This window comes from Bombyx mandarina, chromosome 20 (assembly GCF_030267445.1).
Source record: "Bombyx mandarina strain Sakado chromosome 20, ASM3026744v2".
In the NCBI taxonomy this organism is placed as follows: domain Eukaryota; kingdom Metazoa; phylum Arthropoda; class Insecta; order Lepidoptera; family Bombycidae; genus Bombyx; species Bombyx mandarina.
In genome coordinates this window covers 1,056,436-1,081,935 of record NC_143226.1, presented here as the reverse complement: position 1 = coordinate 1,081,935, position 25,500 = coordinate 1,056,436, and the positions used below count along the sequence as shown (strand labels likewise).

The 25,500-nt window shown below is 35.9% G+C and overlaps 1 protein-coding gene across 1 annotated transcript; it reads left to right on the top strand.

Moving 5' to 3' along the window:
* The first annotated feature begins 902 nt into the window (after window positions 1-902).
* Gclm (Glutamate-cysteine ligase modifier subunit) lies at window positions 903-16,133 on the top strand. The gene is made up of 6 exons (XM_028177050.2): window positions 903-1,556; window positions 5,374-5,650; window positions 8,308-8,457; window positions 9,451-9,567; window positions 10,887-11,072; window positions 11,920-16,133. Exons 1-6 carry the CDS (start codon window positions 1,452-1,454, stop codon window positions 12,084-12,086), a joined length of 1,002 nt encoding a protein of 333 aa, XP_028032851.2. The 5' UTR covers window positions 903-1,451; the 3' UTR covers window positions 12,087-16,133.
* The last annotated feature ends 9,367 nt before the right edge of the window (window positions 16,134-25,500 follow it).

The window sequence follows — 25,500 nt, the reverse complement described above, 5'->3', positions numbered from 1 at the left end:
GTAGTGTAGAAAGAGAGTAAAATATTATGAGAATGCAGCCCATGAATTACTTTATTCTTTGGAGTGCAAACACCCTCAACTAAAAGAACTCCCGGTCACCGTCCTCGTCGAACCCGTCGCTTGCAACGAAGGGCTCGACGAGCGAATTAACCCATAGACACAGCCCACTGAGTTTCTCGCCAGATCATCTCAGTGGGTCGCGTTTCCGATCCGGTGGTAGATTCTGCGAAACACTGCTCTTGCTAGGGTCAGTGTTAGCAACTCTCCGGTTTGAGCCCCGTGAGCTCACCTACAAACGTTAGGGTGAAGCTGAAAATATAGCCTCTCAAGGCTATCAGCAGTAGGAAAAAAAAAGTTTGACCTAATATTATACCTTGTGACACCGTTTATTCAAAAGCAGGATAATAACCTACGATAGTCTATTATATCCATATCTATATCTATATCTACCTTAAATAACTATTACATATCTAATCCTACGATAGTATAAGTCCAAAAGAAAGATTGGTTGTAACATTAACATTTCTTGCAACAGGAAATTCGTATCAATATTAGTTCTTCAATATCCCAACCCCTGATGACAAAAACTATCTCTGAAACATGTCGAGCTATTTATAAATGTCTGGCACATTAAATAAAGGCGACCGAAATTAATACTTTTTATTCGGAAGCAAAAAACAAACTAAAACGTCCTTACGCACGGAGAGCTATGGACGACTGAATGAAATGAAACCATTCAGGAACAGGAACTAAATGCGATTACACATTCCTAAATGCGTTTCTAATTAGGCTTCTAAATGAATCAGTCAATCAGAAACCATCATTGCTACTGAGTTCAGTAGACTAACTTACTTAATGCTATTACACTTGACTGATTCAATAGCGACTGAATTCAGTCGTCTGAGTTCAGCCAAGTGTATGTAGGCCTAAAACCGTCAAATGTCAATCAAAAGTAAATGAGTTAAACAGGTACATACATACCTACTATGTACCGTAATGAATTAAATAAAGATGAAAGATGATTAGTCATTCATTAATCATTGATTGATGACTTGACGTTTCAGTACCCAAGATTCTGCAAATTTCATGTGCTATGGTTTTGTAAAACGATTACCGTAAAACTTACGGAATCACGATGAATAAAAAAACTATACATATTACTTTATCATCATGTAGTACAGAATATTAACTAAGTATTAAATCAACAGCGATTTAACGATTTCGTCACAATCTTGAATAATAAATACGTCATATCTACTTTAACCACAGCTGATTGAGGTATAAAACTATGAGTTTCCTTGAAAACTTCTAGTACGGACTTGGTCAGCGTTGACGATAACAGTTCAATTAAATTTGACGTCGATTTTGACCGTAATATTTGTTGTTTGCGTTCTTCGATAACCTTGGTTATTAAAAGGGTCTGTTGATACAATTTAAAAGTTAATAACTAGATGGCCGCGATGTTACAGAGTGCTTCTAAAGTTACGATAAATACTGGAAATGTCTTGAATTTGATTGACATTAAGAAAAAAGCTGGGCAAAATGTGACTGAGGAGGTTAGTATTGTTTAAAAACATATCTTTTTTATATTGGTTTGTTTTTATGATTAGCAACTACTATTTAAAAATATACTGGTTCAATGTTTATGTATCGAAAACATTAATTTATGTGTGTTAAATTGTTAGGATTTAACACACTCTCTGAGCAACATTAAATACTTTAAAAAAATCAGTAAAATATGTCTACAATTTCTGTACATTGGCAATAATAAATAGCAAGTTGGGATAAAAATACTCAGGCATAATTCTGTGATCACCCCTACTTACTTATGTCATAAATCAGATCAATAAATATCAGAACTAAGTACATGAACATTTAACATCCTTTATGTCGTGAGAATGCTCAAGAAGTAAATTAGCTAAAAAATCCCTTTTTTTTTTTAAATACAGTTCTTATTTATTCAAAATATATTTGATACCTACAAATAAAATGCATTAGTCTGACTGGATCCGCACCACTCTTGATTCCATTGTCTATGATGCTATCTGAGTAGTCAAAGGATCAAATGGCACAACATTGTAAAGACAAAAGTTATGGATGGCGGTAGTAACTGAATTTACTCCATTTTGGTTCAAATTTTTAGCTTCTAAGCATTTAAGTAATGAGCCCTGAACAGTCCAAAATGAAAGAAAAAGTTGGATAGAGTGATAATGGATCCAATATAGACTTCTTAAAGTCAATCACAGAGGGTCAATGAATTGGTTGTGATGAAAATTGTTCATGACATACCAAACTGCTATTGCAATAACCAGTTCCTGGGGAGCTGGAGAATACATACTTATTCTAAATAAATCTTGACCCATAAGATGGCATTAAGATTTTCTGCCAAACCTGTCTGGGTTGTTAGCTGTAACTTCAAGGAATTACTCTAAATAATCTTGGAAGTGTCAATAATCACAAATGCCGCTGCCTAAATAATCAAGAAAAAGCAAAAAAATATTATTAAGTATTGAATTAAAAGGGATACTATCTACTTCATTATTTATTTATTTTTAATTTAGAACTTTATAAATTAAAAGAAACGACGTTTATTATACTGAGGCAGTAAAAATTAGCTTCAATGAATTCATTCATTTCAAGAATTTATCATAGAAAACAATTCAGGAAAAAATTCAAAATCATTCTATAATTCAAAATTAATAAATACTGGCACATTGAAGACTAAAACACTACCTGTAGATGCCATCTTCACATGAAACCTGATGTATGTTGTTAAAATAAAACTCATTCCATTGTTTGAAAACATTGAAGAAATATCTTTATATATATCCTTCAATCTTGTAATGAATTATTTGACAAAATATGTTAAAGTAATTGATTCTATTTTAAAGTAATTGATTCATGTTTATGTAAGAAAAATGTAAAAAGAGAACATATGGCGTTTTCTTCTAGAGAAATTTGAGCCCAAGTGGGTAACTTATGGATTATTGTTTTTTACTAGAAAAATCCACAGTCATTATGAGTTACATATGTGGTGGAGACAAGCCGAAATGCAGAAACTCAAAACTTATAACTCACTTAATTTTTTTATTTTTTTTATTGCTTAGTTGGGTGGACGAGCTCACAGCCCACCTGATGTTAAGTGGTTACTGGAGCCCATAGACATCTACAACGTAAATGCGCCACCCACCTTGAGATATAAGTTGTAAGGTCTCAGTATAGTTACAACGGCTGCCCCACCCTTCAAACCGAAACGCATTACTGCTTCACGGCAGAAATAGACAGGGCGGTGGTACCTACCCGCGCGGACTCACAACAGGTCCTACCACCAGTAATTACGCAAATTATAATTTTGCGGGTTTCACTTTTATTACACGATGTTATTCCTTCACCGTGGAAGTCAATCGTGAACATTTGTTGAGTACGTATTTCATTAGAAAAATTGGTACCCGCCTGCGGGATTCGAACACCGGTGCATCGCTTCAACACGAATGCACTGAACGTCTTATCTTTTAGGCCACGACGACTTCAACTTAAGCAGTAATATTGAAATAGATCTTTAACCTATGGTTTTCATAAATAAACGCATGTTTCCTTCACGCCAACAAATACCTATTATATATTAGTCACAGAATGGCATTGTTTATTTATCTATGTGCTACTCTGTTTAATTGCATATTAATGAAAAACATATCATCATAATATTTTTATTGTGTTTATACATTTAAATTTATACTTTTAATCTATGTAATTAAAATATAAAATCAGATTTCGGTACTCATAGGGACCTTGACTTCAACCTCTCAATCGATTGCCACCTTATTGTTATGCTCTGCCAGACCTAACCTTGAACTGAACGATATCCTCGTTTTAGTCTGTTATTAGCGAATAATACCATTGCTAGATCTATTTTAAACGTTGTTAACAAATAGATAATATGACGCTATACACGATCATTATGCATAATGCATTAGCTGGGTAGCTTATGCTCTAGGGTGATAATTTTAGTATGATATGAGTTTTAGGGCAGTTTTGGACAGTAACGACATTTTTCTGATTTGAATTGTGAACTGTACACCATTTTTGACGCGATAAACATTAAAACCATTAGAGTGAAACACTTTCTGTGATCTGGTTAGGACATGAAAAGAATGGCTGAGTCATGATTTTCTAAAGAAAGTCTAAAAAAGAGCATCGTGTGGCCGTAGACCACGTGGGCTACGTAAACTGCAGTGATTGGATAGCGCTGAGCAATTTCCAAATGCAATCGATGTCATGGAAACAGGAGGCCAAACAGAGATCCGTTTGGAGAGATTCACTCGATCTGATCAAAGCCTGTCCACGCCTATAGAGCCTCTGATGTTAGGGCCAGACTTACTAATCGATTATTATGATCGAATATAATATAATTATGATCGAAATCGAATCATAATTTGATGAGGAGTGGTTCCGTGCGCGTTTTTTTTTAATGAATAAAGCTCATATGCTGCAAACTGAAAGATTCTGGTATTTTCTTAGGTTTTAATGAGTGGTGTACATAATTAAAATTTTCTGCAGTGCGCAATTGTGCACAATATTCAAATTTCGACGTATAAAATCTTAGTCGTTCGTGACCACGAAAACTGTAAAGTATTCATAGCATCAGGAATAATATAATGACAATAAAAAAACAACAGATTGAATCGTAAATAAGGTTTTAATGCACGTATATATTATTTATAAGATGCACGTTACATTATCGCGTAAACGGGCCAAATCGCGATAACCTGTAAAGTGAACGCTTTTTAAGTAAATGAAGCATCTCTAATGTAGGAAGGACGGGCGTTTATTATTTTAATAATTGTACTAACTGGACCGTGCCCCATTTTATTACGTGTGACGTCAGTCGGGGCCAAAATAAACAAAATCACTTACCAATTTCTTCTGTTCCTTTATTCCATTCCATTCTTACCAATACTACTCACCATGGGCGACGGTAATCACTCACCATAACGTTGGCCGTGTGCACGTCTACCTACAAGGGCAATAAAAATAATAATTGAAAAATCGTATCGTATAAATTAACTTCACTCATTAGATTAATATGCTTCTAGTATCAGGATGTCTGTTCCATTCTTACCAATACTACTCACAACGGGCGACGGTAACCACATGATTTATTTCTGTGGTAACCACTCACCATCACGTAGGCCGTGTGCACGTCTGCCTACAAGGGCAATAAAAAAAAAACAATTGAAAAATCGTATCGTATAAATTAACTTCACTCATTAGATTAATATGCTTCTAGTATCGGGATGTCAATTAGCGGAATTTAAATTTAAAATAAATATTTGTGTTTAAAATTCAAGTTAGGTAAATATATCAATTCGTTAGCTTTCAGAAAGTATCAAATTAACTCTATCCGAATGGAGTACGGAAAACGGGAAGCCGTTACAGAATGGATCGGCGTTGTCCCACGAAGTTCCAGAAAGGTCTTCTCACTCAACGAACCTAATCGATTCCACGGCTGAGACCGATGTATATATAACAAGGCCTCATGATGATATCAAAACGAAAATGAGCGAGGAGGAGAGAAAGAATCTGAAGATTGGCGTCAAGATCTTCATCAATGAAGACAGCACGGTTGCATTAAAGGAGTCACTTGAAAATGGTGAGTTGGAATAGTACGCATTTTATTTTGATCATCTTGTAGACGTCTCATGACCTACCTGGAATGGGGCAGATACCCGTAGACATCGTGGAATTCACGTCGGGAATGTCACTGTTAAACGGTGGATACCTTTGAAATGGATTATATTACAAACTGGCATTAATGTTTCGCAGCGAAAAATACGCTATTTGTGGTGTGCGATTTCACAACACGCCCCACTATCAGTAACAACAATCTTCAAATTTTCGACCATTTTTTTAATAGTTAATACCATTTTTTAACAAATGTCAACCTTGCTTTATGGCCCTTAGATCGGACCATTCAGACCCTAAAATATGGCTAACAATTACGTCATTGTTCAATAAGCAATTGTACAATACGCGAGAAAAGGAACGTTGTATCTTTCAACAAGCACCAAAAACTTTAAAGGGCTGTATATTCGAACTTCATTTGTCTACGTAACCTCAGACACAGCCCACTGAGTTTCTCGCCGGATCTTCTCAGTGGGTCGCGTTTCCGATCCGGTGGTAGATTCTGCGAAGCACGGCTCTTGCTAGGGTTCGTGTTAGCAACGACGTCAGGTTTAAGCCCCGTGAGCTCACCTACTAGTTAAGGTTACGCTGGAATAGCCTCTCAAGGCTACCAGCTTAGGTAGGAAAAAAAAAAAACAAAAAAAAATGTCTACGTGTGTAGCTATAGGTATCATAGAAAAAAGAACAAAGGCTTGAATTGCGCTAATGACTATCTAAGATCGTTTTCAAACAACAACAATTTCGGAAAATCGATGAAAGATTTTCCCTCAGTTGTTAAGATAGTATCGAACAAGTTACATTTTCCATAACAAAAGTACTCCTCACCTCAGAAATATTTCCCAGCGGAACTGTTAGCTTGTTAGAATCTTCTCTAAATATAAAAATGAATTGCTGTTCGTTAGTCTCGCTAAAACTTGAGAACGGCTGGACCGTTTTGGTTAATTTTGGTCTTGAATTATTTGTGGAACTCCAGAGAAGGTTTAAAGGTAAATACATATGAAAATGCTCGGAATTAAATAAAAATAACAATTTTGTTTATTCCTTTTGTTTGTTTTAAGTTTGTTTTATACAAAAGTTTAGGTCTTTTATTTATCGATTGAGGCACTATGAAGTCTGCCGGGTCAGCTAGTATACAATAAAACATATCATCACACATCATATATTGATAGGGGTGATAAAGCGGCCCAGATTAGTAAAGAGCAATCGTAGAACATAAGGAAATTGATTTGCCTAAAGATTAGATTATGTACACAGCTCTATATGATGATACTCTATATGAATGATACGCCAAGCATGGAGGTGGCGAATGATGAGTACATGCTAATAAAGCGTGGATAAATTCGTAGTGATATGAGTTTCGTTACTTAAAAAATAGTTCCGAAAACGCTATGGTTGCGTCTTGTGTGACCGTATGATGGCTTAGATCCCACTGCTTGGGGAGGTTTCTTAAGTTAGCGCATCAGGATGGCCATATGTAAGGAGATATGGCGGGGCATTGTGAGACGCCTCAAGTCTACTGAGAGACTAGAACTTAGAACTTATATCTCAAAGTGGGTGGCGCGTTTACGTTGTAGATGTCTATGGATTCCAGTATAGAATATTCGAATTTTATATAGTATAGATTTGCTTTTAGTGATACGTATTTGTATACGGCATACAATCTTAATAGGACAGACAGATGTTAAGTGATTAAATAAATATAAAATCAACGATGTCCCAGCGATTAACTCTGATTAGATTACTATTTTCAGTGCTGGAAACACATAGTGAGAGGGAGAAAGAGAGTTTAGTTACATTTTTTTTATATTTTTTTTATATTCGTTACAGTTTCGTAACATGTTAAAAAAGCATGAGCTATGTCATCTAGTGCTATGAGCCGTGGTCAAACTTATTCCCGTCACGTCCGCCGAAACCAAGTGATATTTAAGTTGATATGTTGAAGTCGTCGTGGCCTAAAGGATAAGACGTCCGGTGCATTCGTGTTGAGCGATGCACCGGTGTTCGAATCCCGCAGGCGTGTACCAATTTTTCTAATGAAATACTTACTTAACAAATGTTCACAATTGACTTCCACGGTGAAGGAATAACATCGTGTAATAGAAATTAAACCCGCAAAATTATAATTTGCGTAATTACTGGTGGTAGGACCTCTTGCGAGTCCGCACGGGTAAGTACCACCGCCCGGCCTATTTCTGCCGTGAAGCAGTAATTCCTTTCGGTTTGAAGGGTTTGCAGCCGTTTTAACTATACTGAGACCTTAAAACTCATATCTCAAGGTGGGTGGCGGCATTTACGTTGTAGATGTCTACGGGCTCCGGTAACCACTTAACACCAGGTGGGCTGGGCTGTGAGCTCGTCCACCTATATATGCAATAAAAAAAAGAAAATAAAAAACAGCAAGTTTTTGTTAGTTATTGTTGGAACTATTGTTATACTGGAATTATTAGCTCCTTGTCAGCGAACACTTTTTAATAAACTGAGATAGTCCTTACTTCTACCTCCATAATTGGGATATCAACTCGCACCATCACTCGCTGAGCTATCGTTGTAGCCCATGAATATAATTGTAAATTTTCGCACCGAAAAACGATGCGCCCATGTTGATTGCGGTTTTTTTTAAATTAGTATTCACAGCTTTACAAACGGAGTACATAGATAACGTGATCCTCTCATACAATCCGGACTTCTTGAACACAGTGGAGGCCGGCAACGAAGCAGATCTAAGGAATAATTATTCAGTCAAAACGTCGCCTATCTCGCTTGGTAGTAACGTCGGTGAGTTTGAATACAGTGGTAACAGTACTATTAGAATATTTTTTAATGCTTAATTACCTGTAGCTTCAAGGAGCTACCCCAATTTCACTGGTTTGGTAGGAGACCTCACGGAGCTAGCGAGAGAGTTGCTATTACTGGCCCTAGTGAACGCAGCGCTTCGTTTAATCTACCACCGGCTGTGTCAATGGGTTAAGCTGCTCGTCAAACTCTTCGACGAGAACGATGACCGGTGCTTTGAATGCCTAAAAGCACTGAGAGTGGATCGGGACGATCGACGAACATGACGTTTTCTTAGAACGGATTCCAATGGCAACGTAACTCTAGACGGCCACGACACCCAACTTAGCATGGTAACGCTTAATTTTCCCATAGACACAGCCCACTGAGTCTCTCGCCGGATCTTCTCAGTGGGTCGCGTTTCCGATCTGGTGGTAGATTCTGCGAAGCACTGCTCTTGCTAGGGTCAGTGTTAGCAACACTCCCGGTTAGAGCCCCGTGAGCTCAGCTACACGTCAAGGACAAGCTGAAACAGCCTCTCAAGGCTATCAGCATAGGTAGGAAAGAAATGGTAACGCGCATGGTAATCTAGTACAACACAGGTTTTTTTTCCCCAATGTAGACGTGCGTTCTGACCTGAGGGATGGAGCAATCGTCATACAAAGCAATAGAAACCTCTTTCTCATATAAAAAATTAGTAGTGGCAAACTCCTTTGTCTAGGCCCCGTTACCCTGCATTAAAAAAAATATCGAGGAAAGAAACTTCAACGAATGGATAAATTATGAACAAAAAAAAAATACTTCGAGACTCTTTTATGTATTATGTTTTCCCGTTTTTCTTGTAATTTACCTATTTCTAGGAAATATGGGGAAAAAATATTTATTAATCTCTAACTCTAAAGGTCACAGATTACATTAAAAAAACCCAGAAAATCTTAATAATCTATTCACTATCATTGCCTGTTTACAGTTACATTTATATTTTCAATTTTCCAGCCAAAATACCCAGTACGGAAATAGAGGCGGACAGTGAAGCAGATGCTAGAAAATGTGAAGCTATATTACCAGGAATCAAAGTTCTGTGGGCTGTTTTAGAAGACTATGTGAAAGAAGGTGGGTAGTATTTTTTTTTTTATTGCTTAGATGGGTGGACGAGCTCACAGCCCACCTGGTGTTAAGTGGTTACTGGAGCCAATGGACGTCCATCTACAACGTAAATGCGCCACCCACCTTGAGACAAGTTCTAAGGTCTCAATGTAGTTACAACGGCTGCCCCGCCCTTTAAACCAAAACGCATTACTGCTTCACGGCAGAAATAGGCGGGGTGGTGGTACCTACCCGCGCGGACTCACAAGAGGTCCTACCGCAGTTTTTTTTTTCTAAAGAATATTGCTTGAGTGTTTTGGCAAGGCCCGAAGCAAGACCGGGAGTGGATCCCCCAGGGGAAAGTAGGCCGTCTCAAGCAGGTAGCGCACTGTGGCAGAGGTAAAATCGAATAAGCGGTAAAGCGCTTAGCCCACCACTGATCGCAGTGGCGAATTTCTGTGGTAGGACCTCTTGTGAGTCCGCACGGGTAGGTACCACCACCCTGCCTATTTCTGCCGTGAAGCAATAATGCGTTTCGATTTGAAGGGTGGGGCAGCCGTTGTAACTATACTGAGATCTTAGAACTTATATCTCAAGGTGGGTGGCGCATTTACGTTGTGGATGTCTATAGGCTCCAGTAACCACTTAACACCAGGTGGGCTGTGAGCTCGTCCATCTATCAATGTGTCAAATAATGTCAAAACTTACAAATTTTACAGAAGAGTGTTTTAAAGGTTTAACATGTGATAATTTTAATATTAATCATCTTTGCAACATTTTTTTTTTTTTTACCAGTTACATTATCTGTCTTTTAAAGTAAGATAAAATTATGTATTAATTTTGTTAATAGTATCAGAAAATAGGTAAACTAAAAAAAAACCTAAAACTAAATTATGTTCTTTTGACTGTACATATGAGAGAAATACTGGTGATACCAAATGGTTCCGCATATTAACTGAATTGCGAATATTTTTGGAAATTGTACACTTTTAATGCGAAAAGACGAATTTTTTTTTATTGCTTAGATGGGTGGACGAGCTCACAGCCCACCTGGTGTTAAGTGGTTACTGGAGCCCATGGACATCTACAACGTAAATGGGCCACCCACCTTGAGATATAAGTTCTAAGATCTCAGTATAGACACAACGGCTGCCCCACCCTTCAAACCGAAACGCATTACTGCTTCACGGCAGAAATAGGCAGGGCGGTGGTACCTACCCGCGCGGACTCACAAGAGGTCCTACCACCAGTAAATTTGTGTGGTTTGTCCAGGGTTGTCGCAAATCAGACTAGTTGTAATATCTGTTGACATTTGATTTAATTTTCGAATTCAATTGTCTTTCAAGGACGCGTGAAGCAGCTCGGCGTGGCGGACGTGGGTGGCGGCTGCCTGAGGGTGCTGCACGCGTGGTCTCGCGTCCGCCCCGCCATCGCGCAGATCAACCTGGCCTCGTGCTGCGTGGTCCCGCCGGCCCTGCACGCGTTCTGCCGCGCCAACGACGTCCAGCTGCTCACACACGCCGACCCGCCGAGTACGTGATCGCAAGCTTAGGCTGCTTTCAATCTACGCTATAATATAATAGCATAGTATATACCTCATAGCACCACAATATCGCGCATCATACATTGTTATGGACACGTTCACACTGTACTGTACTTTTTAAGTCGTCGTGGCCTAAAAGATAAGACGTCCGGTTCATTCGTGTTGAGCGATGCGCCGGTGTTCGAACCCCGCAGGCGGGTACCAATTTTTCTAATGAAATACGTACTCAACAAATGTTCACGATTGACTTCCACGGTGAAGGAATAACATCGTGTAATAAAAATGAAACCCGCAAAATTATAATTTGCGTAATTACTGGTGGTAGGACCTCTTGAGAGTCCGCGCGGGTGGGAACCACCACCCTGCCCATTTCTGTCGTGAAGCAGTAATGCGTTTCGGTTTGAAGGGTGGGAGAACCGTTGTAACTATACTGAGATCTTAGAACTTATATCTCAAGGTGGGTGGCGCATTTACGTTGTGGATGTCTATAGGCTCCAGTAACCACTTAACACCAGGTGGGCTGTGAGCTCGTCCATCTATCTAAGCAATAATATATGTATAATAGTATATAGCTCATAGCACAACAATATCGCGCACCATACATTGTTATGGACACGTTCACACTGTACTGTACTATATATTATTGCCTTAATGTGTAATGTTTAAGCCTATTGCAGTGGCAACATTCTATTAGGTTCAGAAAGAGATAGCAATTTAAGGTTAGAGAGGGTAGGAAGATAGGAAAGGTTTTAGAAAGACGTGTACGAAGTGATTGTGAAGTAATATAAAGAATTTCACTATATTCATCCCGCTTTTACTCATGAACATTCCCACAGATATATTATCGGAAGCCGCATCGAAAACTCAAACCGCCGGTGGCACGGCGTGCGCGACGCTGGACTGGTGCGCGCGGTACCAGGTTCACATAAAATGTCGCGGCGTACTCGCATTGAAAGGATACGTTTGTAAGGCGACCATAGATAATTTACATGGCCATAAATAATGTAAACGAAAAAATGTTGAGTGAGAAAATATCCTTTTTTTTCGAACACAGTATGTGCGAAGTTCAGGTCACATTAAACAGTTGATAATTTATTGATTGACAAAAGTTTGTCTGCATGAGAAAATGAATCTATAAAAAAAAAATATACAAAATAATAACACGTCACAAAACGTTCGCACATTGACAAATCTGTTTTACAGTTTGTATTATATAATGTCAATAATAATTGAAAAAAAAAAAAACAAAAGATAAAAAGCCGTATGTATAGTTATTATAAAAAAAAAAAAAAATTTCATCAATGAATTGAAAAGTTATAACGTGTAAACCAGTGAACAAATTCAGTGTATTTTCGTTTTTTGACGTAATATTTAAATACTTAATATGTCCATTAGCAGTATTGAATTTAATAGTGTCACGATAATTTGGTTGACAAATGTAAAAAAAAAAAAAATCAAACAGAAATTAAGTTAATGTTAAGTTGTGAAAGAAATAAGTAGGTAAAAAAACAAAAGGAATTAAAAACATTTGGAATTGTCATTAAAAGGCTACTACACCCAACGATCTGTTAACTGGACAAAATAATATAGACTATTTCAAAATGAACAGAATACAATCTCGAACATTTTAGCCGGGAAGTCAGAATTTTCAAAAACGTTTTTAATTTAAAAAAAAAAAGCTATGATTTACGGACGTACTTATTCATGTTATAGTGAATAAAAAACAATTTAAGTTCACCACAGTTTCTATAGTTTTGAGTTTGACAGATTAGTTCCAGTGTTGCCACAGGTAAAAATCAAAACACTACCTACATATTGGACATAAAACATTTATTTAAATTATATTTTTATATTATATTTTAGCACAGATAATTTGATTCATAATAACTATAGCCAAGGAAAAACAAAAAAATTGGTCCTTGAATAATATATGAAATAAAAACTACTATTTTGAAAGGAGTTTTAAATATAGCAGCCTATTGAACGTAATATTATTTCAGTTGATTACAGACAATATAAAATTGAAAGAGTTTAACTCTTAGTCAGTATGCATAGTTACCAAACTATAATATATGTAATATCTTAGGAAAAAAACCAGTGTTTTGTTTGTTTATTGACTTCACAAAACAAAATGACTTACAGATGTGACAATCATGGAGCACAAATCTCGATTTAAAAATTTAAAAAATTATCTGTTCCAACTTAGATTAGATTTTATGGTCACAAGTGTGGAATTAGATTGCTTTAAATAATTGGCCTAAAAAATAGATATAGGCCATATTTGCAATAATTTGTGGCATTATGTTTCTGCAATCAAGAAAAGTGACTATAATACATTATACACTTACAACGGTGGAAATATTCCACATGATACTTGAATACTTAAAGAAGTGAAATCTATACACTTATATATGTACTTAAGTTCCATATATACGTATGTAAAATAGGATAAAAATTCTACTTGAAATTTTTTGTATGTATTTTTTTATTACAAATGGTCATAAACAAATTGAAAAACTTTTAAAGGGACGGACTACTACTAGTAAGGTGTGTTTTAATGAGTAATTTTGTTCAGTAACATTGATTAATAATGAGCATTATAGTATTAAATTGAAATCTAATAATTTTTAACTCTGTATTTTTGTAGTAAATAATGTAAATATCCTTAAAAAATATGTACCCTTTAAAAATCGAATGAGATAAGCTACGTATATAGCAATTAAAATTAAAATTAGCTATATAACATAATGAACACTGGGTACATTACTATAAAATCACATTTTCTATAAAAATATAGAGCCACAATGACTTAGACACATCAATTTGTTTTTTTATTTATTTGTTTGGATAAAATGCAATAAAAAAATATTGGTGACAGATACTTGTTTGGTACAATGCGGTCAATACAGGTCATCATTTTTTTGATGTCTGTAAAATATCAGGAATTTATATTAAAAATATTGTTAACATTATTTTGCATGTCCCTAATAATTTTAGTTGGGTCAATAAAAATGTATGTACTTTATGTTAAGAAAAAATTCATTGTTGAAATAGCAACTTTTTTGTTTGTTTTAAGAATCTAATTTTGATTTAGATATCGAATTGAAAATCTGTGATTTGATTCTTACATTGGTCATTTTATTACCAGTTCTTTATTTTACCATTGAATCTAATTAATTGATGTAGAACAAATCATTGGATTCGTCACAGTCAAGCATAAAGAATAATGTAACCCAGTGATTTTAAAGAATCTACATTATTCGGAGAATATTAATTAAACATTTAATATTTTTACAAGCAAAAATAAATTATATTTTTTAAGGCCCTCATTCAAATATATTATTATATGAAATATATATGGCCGTCTTTTAACAACTACCGCATGTCCAAACAATGCCTAGTGAATTATGAGTGTATAATCTGTGCCTAATGATAGTTCAATGTGTTAATCAAGTATCGAATGTTTCATTATGAAAACCTAATTCCCGTGATTTATTTATTAAATTAAAATACCTAAGTACGCGTTGGCGAATAATAATTAAATTCCATAAGTAGATACAATAGCAATAAGAAAGTAAAAACCTATATAAAGTTTTCGCACTAACATCGATAACATTAACAACATTAACATTATGTGAAGGGCAACTTGGCAGAGCATTCACAAAAAAAAGACACTTCAATTAAGAATTATTAGAAATTCCTTTATAGCATATTCTTATATTATATGATAAATGAAAAAAAAAAACGTATAAAATTACCCTTTTTTTCCTGTAATCATGGATTTGGTTAGCGTTTTACAAAATGCAGGTGGTCTTAAATAATCTGTGCTACGGTAAAAAGCGACGATTCTGTGTTCCAATTGAAGAAAACCTGCAAAAAGAGTACATTTTCGGATATTTTCCAGTCGTTAGTATTTTTTTAATAGTAATCTGTATGATTTCCCTTTTAAAACCCTCAAGCAACTTGATCTAAATTCGTTCGTCGCTCGCGTGTGTTTTGAGTGATAAGGTTTTTTTTTTAATATTGTCTAATAATATTGGCATTGACAATCACAGAAGTTACAGTCATCGACACGGGTGTACTTTTTTTTTGTATTTTTCATACCTATCTATTTTAAATTATTCTAATTTATCATAGATTTTTTATATCAACATTTTTAGAGTACGATTTCTGTAAAAGAAAATCTTAAGAAAATCTGATGAAAATATTAATCCTATTCGATTTTACTTAAGAATGGAATGCTGTCAAAATATTTTTAAACTTTCTGTAGTTTTTAAACATAAACTATTGGATTCAATCGCGTAGCATTTCATTTTTATTATGATTTTTTTGTGTACCTAAAAATTTTAAAACGTAACGGATTTTCAAAATAATGCTTCTTGGCACAAACATAAGATGTGTATTTGTAATACGATAGTTATTTAAAACTAATACTTGTTAAGTTAACGAATAAAATTCGATATTGTAATCTCAGTGTAAGTTAGGAAAAAATATATATCTTGGTTAAAAAGTACCGTCTTAAAACGGGTATTGGTGTAACAAGTAATTTGGAATGGCGACCATTACCGATGCGGGAAAATGTTGTACGTAATGAGATTTTATCCCGACCCACAGAACATTATTCATTGGTTAAATTAAAAGATGATCTTTCGTGAACGCGATTTTGATTGGTCGCGCCAAGTGTGACGCCTGACGCGTCCGCTGTAGATTATCTTACATTACGCGGTATTAAATAAAGTTTTTTTTTTTTTAATATTATCGAAAACTTCTGTCCGTATTCTCGTTTGACTAAGGGAAGCTGTGCAATTTGAACGAAGCGAAGGTGTATTAGGGATGGGATTTTTTTTTTCTAATTTAATGATTCTTAATTATGTTTCACATGGCAATTGTTTTTGAGTTGCTACAAAAAGAGGTACGCTAGCTTATCTGGTATTTGATGGTTTTTTTTTAAATTGTACCTTGTATTAATAGAGCATTTATTTGAACGATCTTAGATGAATTGTATTTAATATTTATTGGAAAATACATATTTTATTTGAGAGACGAAGAATTTGTGTTTTTATTATTTTAAAACTACCGAAGCAGAGTGAGTATCTTCGATTTACATTGCTCCGTTGATACTAAGGTTAAAGTCTCCAGCGAATGAGGATAGAAATGGATTGGATTGGAAATATGATTTTTTTGAAGTGAAAACTTCTTTAGAATCGTTGTGATTTCAAACCGGATGCAACGGAAAAAAACGACAGGTAAGAGACACAAATACAAAAATGTGTAGGATGAAGCCAGCAAAGAATGAGACAGAAATATACATACTATTTAATACAGCGCCATCTGTGAGATTTTTTAATACTAACGTGTGTATGAAAGCTCTTGTAGTGAATTTTAATTTAGGATTATACGTGAAATTAAAATATCAATTCACAGAGGGCGCTACCTTACAATTATTTACTAATGACAAAATTTTACATATACTTAAGACATTCAGGATAATTGTATTTTAATTTTGGAAGGTGAATTCACTTCACTTCTACCACGTGTGAATTGCACACATGTATTTTTTTATTGCTTGGATGGGTGTACAAGCTCACGGCCCACCTGGTGTTAAGTCTTTACCGCAGTCCATTAGTCTCCCGCGAATGAGGATATAAATGGATTGGATTGGAAATATTTGTTTTTATTGCTTGGATGGGTGTACAAGCTCACGGCCCACCTGGTGTTAAGTTTTTACCGCAGTCCATTAGTCTCCAGCGAATGAGGATATAAATGGATTGGATTGGAAATATTTGTTTTTTATTGCTTGGATGGGTGTACAAGCTCACGGCCCACCTGGTGTTAAGTGTTTACCACAGTCCATAGAAACCTGTGACGTAAATACCCCCACCCACCTCGAGACATGAGTTCTTAGGTCTCAATTTTTACAGTACAATGGCTGCCCCACCCTTCAAGCCGAAACGCATTAATGCTTCACGGCACAAATAGGCAGGGTGGTGGTACCTACCCTTGCGGACTCACAAGGTGTCCTCCCACCAGTAATTACGCGCATAACCCGCGGCGGGTTATGCGCTTTGCCGTGATTTCATAAATTACTAAAATTTGTGGATTTGATTTTTATTACACTACTAGCTTCCCCACACAGCTTCACTCGCATTGTAATTGTGTGGTTGGAGATCCGTACTCTGCAGTGGCACGAAAGGTACCCTATATATTGGTGTTTACCTACAAAATAACCGTTTAGTATCTATATGCAGAGTTTCAGTCATTTATATAAATATATTCATCTATGAATCAAAATTCTATAAATCAAATACCAGAAAAACAGAAAAGCATTGAGAGCCAGAGCCTTGTAATGATAAGTCTAGTAAACTTAAAATGAAACCATACTAGATTTTTTTTAAATATTATATGTAGGTATAAAAAACACTAAATTGCGAACGTCTATTTCCAACCTGTAAGAATATGCAATCAAGGATGACCCGAATAAAACATTCAAGTAACAATATTGCATTTTTTTTTGCCAACGAAAAGTTCGTCAAAATAATACTCTTAGCCTGAGCTGTTGAATTGATTATTTTTATTGCTCCTACACGCCGAACCAAGCGTGCTTAGAGCTCATTAACGGGCAATCCGAAATATCATCCGTCATATCTCGGTATTTAATTGGGTCATTTTTATAATTGTTATGCTAGAGGCAGTATGATAATATTATCTTGTGTTTACTCAACAAGGTCCGTCGACTAATGTACGAAAAATAATCACAATAGAACAAAAAGACCACCCCTACCCAATGTGCGTTTAACGATCGATTTATATTCACAACACCAGCAGCTGACGAAATGAAGCGAATAACTTTATAAGTGAGTTTAATAAAAAGGGTTTTTTAGAAGGAAACAGGATATCGTCTTCCGCGGCGACCCGGCTACCGGTGACGTTTTTTTTTTAAATTGGAGAAACGCTTACCCACTTTCGATACTTGCTATTGTTCATTATAATACAAGCGGCTTGCGTCGCGTTTTCGCAGTTTTTTTATTATCTGTCAAATCAATCAGTCAATTCAGTTTAGATTATCTGTCGAATTATAGAAAACTGTGAGTTAGAGACATATTTTAATTGTCATCATCTCTTTCGCACGCTTACAACTTAACGGCAATGAGATTACGAATTGCATCATTTTCTGTTGTTTTACAATCACCCCGACCACTTCATTTTAATCGTTTCTTAGTTATTCATTTTGAATGACACAGTACAGTATAGCATTACTGTTTTCGAGATAATAATACATTTTTACGTATGTATAGAAAAATATTACGTTATTATTTCTATTCACTTTTACAACAACTGAACTCCAAGCTTTCGGATAAGAGTAGCGTTAGTTGTAAGAGCATGGTCACCACCATCCGGTTACAGCACATGCGCTATCTCATCAGTTCCCAGGCTGACCTAGAGAGGCCCAAGTACTTTTCAGCTGTAACATGGCCTACCGCCTCCAAGTGGCAGATCAGTGCGAAGTTAGAAGAGCTCTCTGTCTGGGCCTAAAACGGTCTCAGAGTTAAATGCCTACTTTTTGGCATACAGGCACGCACACTCAAACACACGTAGTTTGCTTGCGTAATACTAGTTAAACCCTGTTCGCCCTACGCATCACTCGCTAAGGTAGCGGTAGGCAGCGGCTTCGCTCTGCCCTTGGCATTGCTGAAGTCCATGGGCGACGGTAACCACTCACCATCAGGTGGGCCGTATGCTCGTCTGCCTACAAAGGCAATAAAAAAAAAAAAGGTTATCTAAAGATTTCCTTAAAGGACAATGCCCATTTTCTATGGGCGTTTGGGCCCCTAAAAAAAGTTGTCGTGTCATGATGGTTTTAACTTAATTTAATAGACAAAGAAATATCGTTTCATATTCAGAAAACGATTTTTATATTCTCATCCAGGATTAAGAGAAATCTGTTTTTTTCTGCAGCTATAATTAAGTTGTTAATTGTTTTCTTCGAAATCAATAATCGCTCTCATCATTATTTACAGTATTAAATAAGTTAATTGTGGTTAATGTTGCTAGAAATAAGCCCTTACATACATTTTATTATTATTATATCCTCATAATAATAATAAAATGAAATGAAATCCGGAAGTCGGCAACGATATTGTTGTTGTTGTTTTTAAATTCGTCAATAAGCAGGCAAAGAGAGTAGCCTATACAACCTAATCTGTCGTAGTTATATTTTTTTTATGTCGTTAATCGTGAACAACGATTATTGACATTTAATACACAAAACAACACCCAGTTTATATATTATACATCACAATAAACTATTAAAAAAACATTAAAATAAAACTTCAAGTGACGCTTCACTCGGGTTTCTGCCAAAACTCTGATCATATATAATAAGAATAGAGTAATGGTAGGCCATTGAGATTTTTACTAATGGAATCATTCATATCTAAAGATATTCAATAATTCATGGTATTAAGTAGTAATTATTATAACAATATATAAATATTGAATTGAAGAAAAATAAACTAAAAAGTCTGTGAATTATAACCATTAGCTATTTTTTTTAATTTGTTGTTCAAGTCACAGGCAACTCTTTCGTTTGGCAGCATATAGGTTTACTATAAGGCTGTATGGGCTAAGCCCTTTGCCTATTGGCGAATTTAAAAACGATGGCACTCAGTTTTGGGATGTTAACAATTAAGTAATTTATTTTTTTGTAAAACAATGCCAGGGTGAAAGAAATGTTGATACATAAACTAAACAACGTGAAAAAATAAGTCATAGTTTTTCAAGTACAAATAGTTTTGACATAAAGTTGGCCCACTTTTGGGCATTGTCCTTTTATCGAAAGCGGTGCCGCCCATGGGGAGTATATTGAGAATATACGCAGACATCAAATAATTAGACAGATACCTCATATAGCACGATAGATAAATTATTGTTACAGTCAACCGGCTGACGTCGAAATTGCCTGCGACATAGCACCCTCAATTCGCATGTATTTTACAGGAATATTGCAAAACGTTGCGACATTAATTCTATGTTAGATAATCGAATTACCGAAGTGCCGGGAGTTACACAACTAGACAATATGGAAAGCGACGGGAAATTGTGCGCGGACAATTTCGGCGAGATCTCAGAGGCGCGCGCCGCCTCACTGAATTGGACAGTTTGCAAAAAAGTTTGATTTACTTTACATTTTGTTGTGAAATAAGTCCTTTTTTACGTGTGGTAGGCCCTCTTGTGAGTCCGCACGGGTAGGTACCACTCTGCCGATTTCTGCCGTGAAGCAGTAATGCGTTTCGGTTTGAAGGTTGGGGCAGCCGTTGTAACTATACTGAGACCTTAACAACCAGCTGGGCTGTGTGCTCGTCCACCCATTTAAGCAATAAAAAAAAGTCATAGTGGCCTAAACGATAAGACGTCCGGTGTATTCGTATCTAGCGATGCGAATTGCCGGTGCTTAAATACCGTGCACGTACCAATATTTCTAAATAAATACGTAACTAACTCATGTGTGAGTGAAAGAATAACAGCATGTAACAAAAATCATTCCGCAAAAATTTTAATATGAATAATTACTATACAATCAAGACAGACCTCAAGCCTCAATGGTGATGTCATACGCGTTATGATGTGGCCAAGGTGATCTATGAACTCTTTCACCTATCTAGGCAATAAAAAAATGTTTAGTATACCTACACATTGTCATGTTTGTAAATATACATCATTTTAATTTATGTGTATTGAAAGGGTTTGGTTGCTTAAATATAATATTATTATGTAGGTACATACCTAGTCAGGTCATAAATTCTGTCACATGTTTAATGTAAAATAATTGAAACAAGTTTATTCATTATGTAACCATTCATATACCAAAATGAACTTAACAAAACATAGATTCTTATGACACTAAAGTTTATTCAAAATGACCTCCGTGATTTTGAATACAGGCCTTCAATCTGCGCGGCCAGTCGTCTATCGCAGCACGAACGAGGTCCATGTCAATATCGGCGGCTGCCTTAATCAAGGATGTCTTGAGTGACTCCAAATTGGGATGAGGCTTTGAGCACGCCTTTTCCTTCAAGTGTTGCCATATCTTGTAATCTAACGGATTCAAATCTGGACTGGAGGAGGGCCAGTCTTCGTGCCGTGCCTTCGTGAAGTCGATTTCACGCGCCGCCAGCCAGTCTTGTGTGTTCTTTGCTCTATGAGCTGGCGCCGAATCTTGTTGGAATACCCAGTGCCTGTTATTGAACATGGTATGAGAAACAGGTTCCACAAGGTTCGTCAGGACTGTATTTTGGTACACAACTGCATTCGTTTTTACACTTTTCTCACAAAAATGTAGCTCTGTTAAGTCACAATAAGAAACTCCCAACCATACCATGAGCGAGGATGGAAAATGACCTCGTTGGACACGCGGAATACGGTTGCTCGCTTCTTCACTACTGTGTGCGTACACCTTATCATTTTGTTTGTTGTAGCTCTCTTCTACGGTAAAAATTTTTTCATCCGAAAAAAGAATTTCCCGATTTTTTTTTCCCGCGTACCGCTTCAACAAAGCGCGGCATCTCTTCAGTCTCAGGTCCATTAGACGAGCATTCAAACGATGTCCTGTTTTTCTTCGATATGCCTGAAGCCCTAAGTCTTCATTTAACACCTTTTTCACCGTGGTTCTGCTTAGCCCCATCTGAAGGGCCAACAGTTTCTGCTTACGTTTGGGATTTCTTTGAATTCGCGCCTTCACAGCTTTTATCACTGCTGGAGTCCTAACAGACCGAGGGCGACCACTTCTTGACCTATCATCTACACTAGAGTCTTCATTGTATCGTTTGATGGTACGATAAAGGAATCTTTTGGTTATATTCAAAATTTTCAGTATGTTAAAAATTTGAATTGGCGCGTTACCGCAACGATGCAACGCAATTACTGCAACACGGTCTTCTTTAAGCGTCCACTCCATATTTAAAAATGAGTAAAATTCTAAAAAGTATACATTTTTATTATCATGAACAATTCGAAATTCGAATTCAATAAACTTTTTTGTGGCCAGCATTCTAAACGAAAAGTTTTTACTGTGTGACAATACTTATGACCTGACTAGTTATATTAAATATGCACTTTGAACATTAGTCTGGTACAATTTATAGATACCAAAAGCTTTTCTCGATTATTATCCATCGTGTTTTTTATGTTACCTAAAAACTGTGTGAGGTATTCAATCTTTAGGCATCCATGTTATTGTAGTTTGATAGGGCTAGGGTCGAGTCTGATCGGTACCTGAGACACATCAACCTCATTTCCCAATATTTAGGGGCTCCATTAATATATAAACCGGTCATGAGCGCAGTATACATACTAATAGGAAAACCTATAGATATAGCTCACTTAGTTTCTCGCCGGAACTTCTTAGAAGGTCGCGATTCCGATCCGGTAGTAGATTCGGCGAAACACTGCTCTTACTAGAGCTATGTAGTGTTAGCAAATCTTCTCAGATTGAGCCCGTGTGCTCACTAATCCATCCGGGCGTAGCTGGAATAGCCCCAAGTTACTAGCGAATAAATACGGGAAAATTTGGTACGTACAATAAATACGTGTAATAATAATTGTAAACGATCATCATACATCTTACAAGTGTAATAATAATAATAATAATAATAAAGCTTTCTTTATTCCATACAAAAATAATTAAAACATAATTACAAACAAGTTGAACAGACATTAATGGATTAAAAAGTTCGTTTAATATATTAATTTATTATTAACTAGCTGACCCGGCAGACTTCGTAGTGCCTAAATCGATAAATAAAAAACCGAAGCTTTTGTATAAAATAAACTTAAAAAAAAAAACGGAATTCCTTCCGACGGCGGACACATAAAAGGAAAAACAAAATTGTTTGTTTTTATATAATTCCAAGCATTTTCATATTTTTTCACCTTTTAAACCTTCTCTGGACTTCCACGAATAATTTAAGACCAAAATTATACAAATCGGTCCAGCCTTTCTCGAGTTTTAGTGAGACTAACCAACAGCAATTCATTTTTATATATATAGATTATTATTTACACTATTTCTGTACGGACCCCCTTCAGATAAAAGCCTCCTCTAAGCTACACCACTTCTTCTTATTTTTGGCGGTGTTCAGCCAATCTTTACCAGCCACTGTTACAATTTTAAATTTACCTATAATTGTAAACGATCAACAAACATCTTACAGGTATTAAATATATATATTTTTTTATATAAATATTAAATAATATAATATATGATTTATCTGCGAACCGTACCGAGTTGAGTCAAACGTCAAATGCGCGTGCGCTTGGTGCCCGTGAAATTGTCACACTCTTATTTTCTCGATGCAGAAAGATATCCGTCCTTCCTTTCGCTTTGATTGCAACAAATCAACGTACTTCGGGACAGGTGTATGAACTTTAATTACAACGACGTCGTCTGGTATTTTATTACGTGCGAGAACTAAATATAAATGTCTTCTTTTTTTTTAGATAATTATTTCAGTTGTTTTATATTGTTGTTTATACTCTCAGTACAAATATACAGTAGATTCTGTTGAATAGACAATTCGAATTGTTTTTAAACGTGCGTCGGTTCTAAATCTTTAATTCGTTTAAGACAAGCATTTCTAGAGGCTATTTGTTCAATTTTAGAAGTGGGCTAGGACGAGACTGTTAGAAGCCTGATTTATGTGTATTGATGCTTACCAATATTTAAATAAATACGTTCTAATATGTGTTCACGAATGACTTCGACTGTGAAGGAATAACTTTGTCTGATAAAATTTAAGCAAACAAATATTAAAAATGTCCTTAATCTCTGGTATTGCCCAAGACATATGCCACTGAGTTTCGCGCCGAATCTTCTCAGTGGGTCGCAATTTTTATTCGATGGTAGATTCAGCCAGGCTCTGCTCTTGCTAGGGTAGATGTTAGCAAAATCTTTCCGGCTAAGCCCCGTGAGCTTATGAGTACCAGTCACAGTGAAGTCACAATAGCCTTTCTAAGCGGGTTCGTATGGTCACCATCCTGCTTTTGCAGCTAAGCTAAGTGCCATGCGTAGGACCGGCCAAGAGTAGGACCGGCTTTAAACAATAAAACTCAAACTTCGCCCTTAACGAGCATTGTGACATTCAAGCTATGATATCCAGGGGCCTTACTCATCCTTCAACACCAAGTCGACCATGAGTTCGATTTATCATTTTGTTTATTTAAAAAAAACTGGTATGGTTTTAGCCGACGTGGTTTCGTTTTACTGATACTAGATGGCGCCGCTTAAATTCCGTCACAGTAATCGTATAGTAACAGAGTTATAGTACCTATTTAATATAACTAAAGTCACAGCTCTCCACTGTTCAACTGTGAAATTATATTCCTAAATTAATTAAATCAAAACAATAATAGTAATTAAGATAAGAATTCGGTGTCTGATTTCGATTTATGCCTTTGTGTTCATGGTTTTAGGACCTTTTTCTTTAATTTGCTCAACATTACAATAACCTTGTGTGATGATTAAGAACTTTTTATTGCATAGATAGGTATATGGACTGGCTCATAGCCAATCTGATGTTTAGCGGTTATCGGAGCCAATGAATATTATAACCGGAATACCGCTAAGAAACAATAACAACAACAAAGTATGACAACTGTCCGATTCAAAGATATTCTGACGGCATTTAATCAAGTTGAAATGCTCTAACGTGTCATATTTAATTCTAACTAGAGGTCCCGCAGTAGTCGAAATTCGACTATAATTAATAGGAATTGTAAGTTTGTACATTAATATGATTGTATTTTATACTTCTGTAATCACAAATTTCGCCAAGGCTACTCTATAATTTTTTTTTAATAAAGACAAACAATTTTTAATCTATTCTCGATTTGACCATAGACGTCAAGAACAAAAGTTTGACAATAAATAGTATGCATGCGTGTGTGCGTCAAATACATGGTATGTAGTGTGTGTAATGTTTTCTTTATTGATTTAATGTATCTTTTATGCATTATTTAAAAAAAATATTAGCATTGTGCACTTCTTCTCTATATTCTCTACTAGCGACCCGCCCTCGCTTCGCTTCGGAAACATTAAAACACACATGAAACCAAAAAAATAAAATATATTTTTTTTTTTTAAAAGTAGCCTATGTTCATCAGGGACAATGTCGGCTTCTAATGGAAAAATAATTTTTCAAATCGGTCTAGTAGTTTCGGAGCCTATTCGAAACAAACAAACAAACAAATCTTTCCTCTTTATAATATTAGTATAGATAGAGATAAGTGTGGAAAATTTCATACTCCTCCGTCCGGGCAATTTTCGTAAAAAGGGATACAAAGTTTTTGCTTCACGTATTAATATATAGATGACAATTCCGAATACCACGACTCACCAAAACACAAGAGCATCGTTGGTAAAT

Coding starts and splice junctions, on each gene's coding strand:
- Gclm (XM_028177050.2), top strand. CDS start 1,452: ATGGCCGCGATGTTACAGAGTGCTTCTAAAGTTACGATAAATACTGGA. Junction 1,557..5,373: donor GGCAAAATGTGACTGAGGAG/GTTAGTATTGTT, acceptor TCAATTCGTTAG/CTTTCAGAAAGTATCAAATT. Junction 8,458..9,450: donor CTCGCTTGGTAGTAACGTCG/GTGAGTTTGAAT, acceptor TCAATTTTCCAG/CCAAAATACCCAGTACGGAA.